Source organism: Opisthorchis viverrini (assembly GCF_000715545.1).
Source record: "Opisthorchis viverrini unplaced genomic scaffold opera_v5_1, whole genome shotgun sequence".
In the NCBI taxonomy this organism is placed as follows: Eukaryota; Metazoa; Platyhelminthes; class Trematoda; order Opisthorchiida; family Opisthorchiidae; genus Opisthorchis; species Opisthorchis viverrini.
The window spans coordinates 721,868-733,131 of NW_008751657.1; the positions used below are offsets into that span (position 1 = coordinate 721,868).

At 42.0% G+C, this 11,264-nt stretch overlaps 1 protein-coding gene across 1 annotated transcript; it reads right to left on the reverse strand.

The window, feature by feature from the left end:
* Positions 1–3,756: 3,756 nt before the first annotated feature.
* On the reverse strand, positions 3,757–10,105 carry T265_00013 (hypothetical protein; the record flags this gene model as incomplete). The annotated part of the gene is made up of 2 exons (XM_009163670.1): positions 3,757–4,073; positions 9,980–10,105. The coding sequence occupies 2 exons, from the start codon at positions 10,074–10,076 to the stop codon at positions 3,757–3,759; spliced, it is 414 nt and encodes a 137-aa protein (XP_009161934.1).
* Positions 10,106–11,264: the final 1,159 nt, after the last annotated feature.

Below are 11,264 nucleotides of genomic sequence, written 5' to 3' on the forward strand. Positions count from 1 at the left end.
GTGACACACGAGTGTAAATCGAATTGCTACGTTCTGTCCACTGCAAGAGAATATGGAATACTCGATATCTGCAGTTCTTTTAAGTGTGGATTGGTAGAGACTTCAATATGGTGAATGTGGAGAACTTGCATTCCGGTTCAACTGGGTCTGTGGAGAACTTGCATTCCGGTTCAACTGGATCAACATTGGGTCTTTTTGACGAAAACTGTCCCAACAAGCAGTTATCCGGGACCTTTATTTGAAGTCGACAATAGAGCTGGAACACAAACAACCCCGGTTTATTAAGCCAGTAAGAAAGAAACATACTTATCCCCTCAATCCCAATACGACCATGTGAGCTCCTACATAAGGCACAACCTTACTTCCACTTGAGGCGTGTTTCTATTGCTGGCGGGCTACGTCTCATACCGAGTGCAAAGGATTCGCTCTGCACGAGCCTAAGCCTAGGTTGTCTGATCCAGCTGTCTGTCATGCAGTCTACAAGTTCTGTAATTGAAGAGAGGCTTACGTTGGAGGGGCAGACAGACATTTAACGGAAATTGCAATAGGAGACAGCCCAAAAGAAAATAGTCCAGATATTGTTAGATTTAGTGGGTAAATTCTTTTGAAGGTATCAGTCAGTTGCGCTGTGGTGCGTCGCAGATATTGGGTGCAGAATTCAGGACAGCGTAAATTTAAGTCGATTCAGTTCGCTCAAATCTTGTGGGAGGACCGGATGCAGAAACAACTCTTAACGTTTACTTGACCAAGGCAGTCCAATCCGGAGGAGATGAACGACCGATTGCTTCATGAAACCCGTGCCTTACTCGTTAGGAGAGCCCATGTTAAGCGCCTACAACAATCTCGCCAAAATAACAGTCTCTACGATATTCTAAGCAATCGAAATTTGCTCCATATGCGAATAGGGGGAACCCAAATTTATCGCTGTGGACAAATCAAAAAAGCTGATGGCCCTTGGCTTCCAAATACTCAAAGCTGTTCAGCTTGTTATGGACTGACATAACACTCTGATCACTTTCCATGTTCAAACAACACACTTCAGAGAGTGAAAAAAGTCCTCCACATCCAGTATTTCTAATTTGGAAACCAGCCAGAACAAATCCTCAGTGACAGAATTTAGTGCTTTTGTCAGTTGATTCTTCGTGCAAACATGAAGGATCAAATTTCTTTAGGAAGCTCAATGGTAAGGTTTATGATGCTTACTCAGCTGCACTGAACTATCTTCGGTTTCCAGATGGGGTAAAGCAGAAGGACAAATGCGTTAAGTATTTTTTTTAAAATTCACACTGCTTAGAAGAATCTGCTAGATTACTTTATTACAGTTATCAACCATACCACTACAAACCACCACATTGAAAAGTCAGTTCAGAGATCGATTGCCTGTTTCGAGACCCAACTGGAGCATCAACCAATCTAACTGCATAAGGCCCCTCATGGAGGATTTTGCAGCTTGCAGGATGCACTTTTTCACATTCAACTGGACGGACAGGATCTGTTTTAGTAATGATAGGCCTTGGTTTATCGTGACTGCGCAGTCTTTACAAGTTGCGTAGATATGATGCATTTTACTATCATGCGGTGTTTCAACTCATCTCGAAACTCAAGCGGGTACATTTTTCACCCGCGTACAACTTTCTTCGCTTTGCCTATTGATGAGATCTTCCTCGCCAGTAGCTTCAGTCGCTTGCGTATCAAACCACCTGCTGCTAGGTCTTAATGGAAGTGTGAAGCAAGCGCCCATCTACGGTCCAGATAGGACATAATTATCTTCACATTTCTTCGACAATCTTCGGAAACGTCATTGATGGAGGCCTTTTATTCTTGGCTGTTGCTCACGAGGGGACGATGGTCCAAGTAATAAGTTGAAACAATAGGCACCTATTCTGGTCCTATGGTACACGGTTTATAGGTGAAAATTGACTGATTGATTGAGTCATCTCCATTCCAAGGCTTGATGGCTGCTTGAAGAATGTGCCTATCGAAATGGTCAGTTTGCACCTCTGCACGTGATTGGATAACTGAATGCTCTGCTTGGTGTGGCAAGTGTGCACTAAACACTGCCCCAGAAGAGGGACGTGATTGGTTATTGGTAGTGTGCTCACTTTCCTCGCTGGCTGAGTCACGTTCACATTGGCGCAACGCTATCTCCCCCCTTAGCTCCTGACCCATAGGGTCGCAACGTCGTTCGCTAGCCGAAACTTGCCCTGCAGCCAATCACGGTGCTCCCTATGTCCGTTCAAGTCAATAGGTAAACTGCTCAAAGTGAGTTCAGATTCACGAATAATTTTGGCAGAAGAGAATGATTTCATCAAGAGTTTGAACAATTCTGTCACATTTTTGTTAAAATATACAACGGAAATAATTTTACGGCTGGAGTTTCTACATTGTAATTCGTGCGAACTAGTTAGATTTCATATGGCCTGATTTTGATCGATTCCTTCACTGTGACAAAAAACGTGAACAATCACTTATGTGCTGTTTAGTTTAACTTCTTCTTAGGCATTCCGGGATTTATGAGATCCACATGCACGTCACTCCCGTTAACAAAACCCACCGCCCATCCTGCAGCGATTTCCTAATGAATTCGCATCAAAGACAGAGGGAGTGGACACGAGTCTCACTCTTATTGAAGCATTTATACAGCGCGTCACCACACACTATCAAAATTTTACAGTTCCGCTGGTTATGTGGTAAGCCTCTAGTGTGTTTGAACAGTATTTCATCATCACCGGTCACTTAACTCTCAAGCGGATGGTTGCAAATGAGTATGGCAGTCTGGTCCACAAAACACACAAGTGACGTTAACACTCGGGCGCTTAAGCACCACAACCTTACGGTTGGAGCTAAGTAAACTGATGCTACACAATGCTTACGACATGCAGTCAACCGTCACTGGATTCACTCACTTGATATATCCAGGCGAGACAATTAAAAAGCGAGTCCAATTATTGACAGGTATTTTTGTCTGCACGGATAGTGTCTACCAGGTTAGTTGTTTCTACGCGGAGTGCACTTTGAGCTACCATGCCAAAATAGTTCATTATATGTAATATTGCGGGTAGGGGTTTGTCGTTGCCCTAGAAATGCTGAATGCATTTGATTTGTCACGTGTGAGTAGGCAGATATGTTGGTGGTTTGAACAATGTGGGGAAGTTGTGCTACACTTGCGTGGCTTTTCACGGGTTCGGCATTCAGTTCCTGGCATGGTACCCTAAGGACCAAACTCGAGTGCAGTTTATTCTCGCTAGAAGAGCTGCATTTCCAAAGGAAGAGGAGTTTTCAAACCAGGGGAATGTCAAAACATTGCCTTCGGCTTCTGGTACTGTGAAGTAAAGAAAAGGTTTCAAAGCTCTGTCTGAATTGGTCAGTTAATTCAACTTCCGCCTACTTTAATGCAAAGGTGTCTTACTGAGTGCCGAAACGTGGTAACTGTTGCTGATTCGAGGGTAAACCTTACGTGCTACTTTGAAGAGGTAGGCTCGTTTTATTGAATATGCGTTGGGCTTCATTGACCGAAGCTGTATCTGTGTGGTGTCAAAACAATGGACGTGTTAGGCGGAATCCTGTTTTCAGTGAGACACGTTCTTTAGAAATTATCCGGTGATATTACATCGGAGCATGAATTCACAACGGAGTTGAATTAAAGACACTTTCTTCAAGACCGAATCATTCATAGTTATCAGTGTCAATAATCTGTAAAACAAAGCATCGTATTAAAAACGGTATACCAATAAGTACTTGCATAGCACAGTTCACTCATTGTCCGCTTTTACCAGCCCCTAAAAATACAACGTTTGGTAGTCCGTACAGAATAAATTCCGTAGATCCTGGAAGATCACAACTGACAGACCCTTGTTTCATCGTTGGTGTGGCTGTGCTCATGACTCCGTTTTGTTGAGTTAGCCGATCAGGAGATCTATCCTTCTCCAAACCTTCTGTAATCCATCCGGAAAGCGCCATAAACGAGGACTGGCCAACAGTTTTTCCTTCATCCAAGGTTCCTAGGCGAAAAGTGTTGTCAAGCGTTATCAGGACGGAACTAATGTTTGCAGTCTCAGCATCCCAGGAGCAGCCTATAACTGTCATATCACAGCTACATAATAGCGTCCAACTAGACTTATGAATGAAAACCTACTTCCTAACGATGAACCAGCCGAGAGAAATTTATCAGGCGTTGGGGCCGAGAGGGTCAAACAATCCCATCAGCACTTTACTGTGCGCTCCCACTAGGCAGGTGTTGAGAGCGATTTTCTGAGAATGGCGGACAAACTGCCGTTTGTGATTGTGACAAATAGTCTCATTTGCACACGAATTTAGTTTCTACAGGAGACTCTACTGATGGTTTTTCAGTAACCTAGGTAGTATCAGTTATGATGTCCCACAACTGAATGTGCTGCACAAAGGCAGCTTCATGTCAGTCGCAGAGTATCACAGTGAGAGACATCCATATGAGTTACCCGTGGAAAACAAAGTGGTGTGCAAACGGGTGTACTCGTTGAATTTCGTGCAATTTGTGTTCAAGTAGAATATTGGTTGGCGGAACCTCGAAGACTGCGCCTACCTGATGAGACCAAAGTTAAAGGGTGAAACCGGTCGTGGACTGCCAAAGGGTTTTCAGCTCTGCTTCATGAAATTTTACAGTTTTACTGGACCCTCCTAGGCACTTCTCAGTGTTTGAACACGGAGGTGTTTTCTGTAGACTTTCGTAAAGGAGCATCACCAACACATGTATATATCTAGGTGTATAGCTGGTCGGATTCTGCAAAGCGGACATAATGAATTGTCCAATGAGTTCAGAACTCTCTTATGTCACGACCCGATGTTGTATTAACCCGGTAATGAGATCATCCACGCTTACTTTTGATTTGACCAACTATCAATTCGTCGTTTTGCTAATTTTTCGTTCGTCAAAATTCCATGGTACGGCAATAGGCAAAGATGACAATTTATGTGGGATGTACTATTTGAAGATTTCTGTCAACGACATCGCATGTGATAAAGGTACAGATAAACGTACAGATCAACATTATAAGTTCAAGAACCACCACAGTGCACAACCAAGTCACATGATAACAGAGCACAAGCACAAACGCACAAGCAATAAAAAACTCTCGAAGACAAACTAACAAATCAGTTGACCTACAGAATCGTTCGTTTTGATCCGCATTTCTTTCGCTATTTTCCACTGGTACTGACGTGACAGTGTTGCATCGATAGTCGATAGTTTTTAAAGTTCATTGACTCCTTACTTAACTAGCACAGTACGCGATAGGACCCACTGCATTCAAGTAAGTCCAAGTCGGCACTTAACCTGACTAACCAGTCTGTTAGTTGAACGACATTCACTGCTTTGCTCTCTCTGGGTATTGTGACAATAGCTTGATAATGAATGTAGCAAACAAGGCTTGTTTTTATGGCTGCTCGTTTTGCCTGATAGATCGGAAACTCACGTGAAACTAGGAAATACATCCATTAGCTTGATACACTCACCAGTACGAATGTGAAAAAGGGCGAAAAGTGTGCATGTCAGCTCTTGTGTCTCCATGATCCGTCGACCTTTCCTCGTCTACATTTGTACACCTGAATCCATTTATGTCTAATTTCGCACACATTTGTTTTACACTGGCCACGATCACAGAAAACAAACATTTTCACAAAGGAAACTACTCATCTCATAGCTGAAAACTCTTCTCGGCCCACGACCGGTTTCGCCCTTCTTGAGGCTCATTACGTAGGCGCAGTCCCCGAGTTTCCGTCAATCTTATGTTCTACTTGAACCCGAATCGGAATGTTTTCGAGAAATACACTCATTTGTAAATCAATTTGGTTTTCATGGGAGACTCAACTGAATCTCTCGTTTATGATATCGTGCCAGCTGAAACATGAGACGGCCTGTGTGAAGCATATTCAATTGTAGAATAGCATAAACGAGGGATTCAGTTGAGTCTCTCGTGAAAACCAAACTGATTTGCAAATGAGTAAATTTCTCGAAAACAAGCATTGTTCACGGCTTCAGTTTTATCAGATTTAGGTGAGAACAGATAATTCAACTAATCATAAAAACTTAGGCTGTTTTTTGTTCATATTGTTGTACTTAATAACACGAGCTGAGTTTCCATTCATACTACTGAACATGTGGATGTAAGTACCGGCGATAGTTTGAGTTATGTTGTTTGATCGAGTGAAAGACTGGAAGCTTCATAGAGAGACAGATACATTCAAACCGTAGCTCGCTTGTCAGACGTCATAATATTGGGTAACCAGTGATTTCAGTGAGTAGTGAGAAATTCTCGGAGTTTATTGACGCGAACTGATTTCGGGTAACAACTAGTGCTTCGTTTTGTTAGGAGATAATCAGAGACATGGCTGCTGTTCAAATGTTACTGAAGCACTTCTGTCATTTCCTTTTAGGTTTGCTTGGCTTATTTGTGGATCACATTATAACATTCTACTCCAAGGCTTATCGCTCTTTCCTGGAAAACGATTCCGCGGCAGCAGTTTCGGATGTACACACGGCAGTGAACATTTAATGATCAGTAAATCTGCCTTGTCCATATTTGCGAAGCTGATGAACAGAATGAAGCTGAACAGAACTCATCACTTTATTGAGTAATCGTCTGATTGCATCACCGAGTGTGTTCGACACAATGGGTAATAAGCACAAATCAGGTTAACATGAAAAGCCTCGATCCGTTCGGGCTGTCAGAGATATTGTGCGGAAGTTGAACCTATTAGACTGATTACGACCTATCGGTGTGTGGCCATTTCTATACTCAGTTGCTTTCCTTGTCACCCGCGTCTATCTCGTTTCACACCATATATTGTTGTACTTAATAACACGAGCTGAGTTTCCATTCATACTACTGAACATGTGGATGTAAGTACCGGCGATAGTTTGAGTTATGTTGTTTGATCGAGTGAAAGACTGGAAGCTTCATAGAGAGACAGATACATTCAAACCGTAGCTCGCTTGTCAGACGTCATAATATTGGGTAACCAGTGATTTCAGTGAGTAGTGAGAAATTCTCGGAGTTTATTGACGCGAACTGATTTCGGGTAACAACTAGTGCTTCGTTTTGTTAGGAGATAATCAGAGACATGGCTGCTGTTCAAATGTTACTGAAGCACTTCTGTCATTTCCTTTTAGGTTTGCTTGGCTTATTTGTGGATCACATTATAACATTCTACTCCAAGGCTTATCGCTCTTTCCTGGAAAACGATTCCGCGGCAGCAGTTTCGGATGTACACACGGCAGTGAACATTTAATGATCAGTAAATCTGCCTTGTCCATATTTGCGAAGCTGATGAACAGAATGAAGCTGAACAGAACTCATCACTTTATTGAGTAATCGTCTGATTGCATCACCGAGTGTGTTCGACACAATGGGTAATAAGCACAAATCAGGTTAACATGAAAAGCCTCGATCCGTTCGGGCTGTCAGAGATATTGTGCGGAAGTTGAACCTATTAGACTGATTACGACCTATCGGTGTGTGGCCATTTCTATACTCAGTTGCTTTCCTTGTCACCCGCGTCTATCTCGTTTCACACCATTGACAATACTAGCCCCGTGTGACTTCCTCGCCTTTAGTCTGTCCAGCTGAAAACTGCGTCTGTATTTTACCAACATATTTACTGTTCCTCTTCCTGCAGCGCTTTACTGTCGTTGACTATTCGTACGAAAAATGATGAAGCCGTGTTGTGTAGGAGACATTCGATTTTGTCACTGGTATAAAAGGGGAGTGGCGAAACCGTCTGTTCTGTTGATCATGAATAGCTAGATACAAATGTGTCTTTGCGAAAAACCGTAGATTATTTGCGTTTACTTAGAAATCGTAATCATCAATTCACAAAGGAACAGTACTAAAACGGTAACAAATGAACGGCTATTATTATTATTATTATTATTACCATTATTATACTCATCATCACTTCGTCACGTACAAACGAAGCTTCAATCATTTTATTTGGGTGGTTTGAATTCGGTTGATCTTAGCATTACGCCAAAAGTCGACAAATGAACAGGTTGCATGTAAGATTTCAGCAGATCACAGATGGACTACTTTGAAAGTTGTGATGTCTGTAAATTATATCCGGTCTAGATTTTGATATCTTAAGCATTTAGAGGTAACTCAGCTGATCAAGGCAAACATTTTAGGATGTTTAGCTTTCAACAGATTAAAGCAGAAGTGCAACAACATTTCGGCTTTGATCCTTAACCGGATTATGACAAATGGGTCAGGGATAAATTGGCCAGTATTGAGTTGGCTTATGCTGAACTGGTCTGGCGGTAAGCCAGTCAGGAAATGAAGTGACTAGCCTCGGTGGCTGCAGTGACAACTTGATCCACAGTGACTTGGCCTGTGCTACGCTTTACAGATCGCACCAGTCAGTCAGTCAGTCATGAAAAAAATGCTTTGCCTGATTTGAAGAGTAACAGTCACGAGGTGAATAGTTTAGCAAAGTGGTCGACAGAAGGTATACCTATTTAGTGTGTCTGATTCCTTTGACTTTGCTTGGACGCGGTAGCGTGGGAATTGGGGCATCTACTAACTGGGCTTGTGGGCTAAACGTAAACTTTAGTTCGGTTGACGAAAAGTGTACTCCAGGCCAGGAAACTGTGATGGGTTCTCGAGAGAAAGGAAGCCTTCGGCTGTTATGTCACAGGATAACCGTTGTATACATCCCACACAGCTTTGGTACTTGAGCTTATCTACTTAGAAGTTCAGTCAATGTCAAGCTCTTACGGCACATGGGTATTTCAGATGTAACTATCAATGGACTGCTTAATTCTCTGACACTCGGACAGAAGAACAAGCTTAATTGTCTCGGAAGCTGATGTATTCGATCCCAGACTCTGACACATATAACGCCACACTGATCAATAGTTTGTAATCGGTAAGGTCATGTATGAACATAACTGACATGGGCAAGATGCTACATGTCACACGGAATAGACCTACAGGAGCCTGACACACAAGGATGGCCGCGCTTGAGTGAACGTGGCTTATTATATGCTACATTGGAGGCTCGCTATCGTTGAATTGTTCATTCTTCTTCATACGGATCGGTGAAGGCTGATGCTTCAGTCAACACTTGAGCCAATCTTCCGCTTACGATGTTCCTCAGTTGGAAATGCAGCGCAGATGTTTCCTTTGAAATTAAATGAGGCGATATATAAGATATCATAGTGCTTCTCCTCCGTTATCTAAACCAACTAAAAAGTGCTGGCAATTACTTCGGTGTATGTAGGGTCCTCGAATTTGTGCGACAAACTCTTCTGATTCAACGAAATGTTATGAACAGTCTTCAGACATTGTTCAGTGATTTCACTGAGTGTGAGAATTTATTTCAAAAAGTAACTCTTAACCAATTCTTCAAGTTCCGCCCTAATGCGCAATGACACCAAATGAAGAAATGAGATGCACAACCCATAAAGACATTGCTTAATTAGAGACTACTTTGTCGTTCTGGGTGGTTTCGACTGGCCACACTCATCAATCCCTTCGAACGGTGGTTCTACTCTGAGGCTTCCGCAGTGTCTCATGGGAAAGCGAAATTTATGAACCTGTGGCCCACAGTGCTGTAGATATCAGCGATAATGATGATGCGACATTTGAAGCGAAAATTCAGACTCTCAGGCAGCAGTGCTGTTAGTTGAAAGATCTTCCCGTAAGCAGTCCCCGCCCTATCTAGTTTGACTGCTGATCAAATATTCTCGCTGACCTTACACCGTAAATAGACGGGTCCCTCAACTACTTTAACGAACGAATCTTTTGATGCCTTACTTTATTCACAGCATCTAGGTTTGGAAGACAGGTTATTAATGAGTTTACTGATTAATATATCCTTTTACGTGCTAAATAGACTCCAAGATTTAAAAATGCCTATTATCCGCTGTGCCAAAAGCAATAGAATTTAGCCTGAGCATTACTGGTATACAGGTAGTATGGTAGTAGAAAAGAAAATGATGACTTACTGTGCAAAAAATTCTCAAGGTAGACATTAACTCTTTCAACAGTCATGCTCGTTTGTGGCAGGAGAACCGACCGACAACCGGCCAAAGTGAGCAACATCGCGGTTGAGGGGGGTTGCTCAAGTTCACGCTCAACCAAGCTGTGAAAAAAATTAAAACGACTTCTTTGTTAGTAATGTCAGTGGGGCGAATGTCACAACCGTGCAATATGCTGATTTTGGAGTTGTATATTATATGCATATTATATAAGCCATCACTTCCGTTGAACAGCTATCTGCGCCACCCCACTCCTCAAATCATCGGTGAACGAAAACGTGGCAGCTAGAACCACAATACGTTAAGTACACGGTTTTTACAACAGCTGAGGGTGATGACATGATGTATCATATATTACGCATATTATGTACACATATATACATATACATACATATGTATGTACATGATAATTTGGCAGCCATCATCATGCGAACGATTTCGTCCACGGAATTTGGCATTTGCTGAGGTCAACTTCTATTAGTAAGCGAACTACTTGCAATTAAATGAGTAGCAAGCTTGCGAGATGCACCACTATTCACCACTATCGCATCTTGGTAACACATATTTCTGGCCGAGATACCCTTTTCCCATATTCTTTAACATGGTTCTTGTAGATTCGAAAAACGTCGTGGGTAGAAACTGATGTGGCGATGTTACCGAAAAATATCTTTTTAATATCTTACTGGTTTAATATATCCTCAACCGAGCCGATATGTTGACAGAATATCCCCCCTGATTTAAGAATACATTAATCTGAAATTATGTCATGATAGGTCTCTGATTTGGCCTTGCTTTAAATTGTGAATTTCAGCTCACAAGATTCAGAACGGGAAACCACTGTCTTCCAAATGACACAGCAATCTAAAGTGACATATCATTTAAGCAATGCGCACGGATTTTCTAGCTTGCGAGCAACTATTCACTACTATCGCATCTTGGTAACATATATTTCTGGCCGAGATACCCTTTTCCCATATTCTTTAACATGGTTCGGTTCTATTCGAAAAACGTCGTGGGTAGAAACTGATGTGGCGATGTTACCGAAAAATATCTTTTTAATATCTTACTGGTTTAATATATCCTCAACCGAGCCGATATGTTGACAGAATATCCCCCCTGATTTAAGAATACATTAATCTGAAATTATGTCATGATAGGTCTCTGATTTGGCCTTGCTTTAAATTGTGAATTTCAGCTCACAAGATTCAGAACGGGAAACCACTGTCTTCCAAATGACACAGCAATCTAAAGT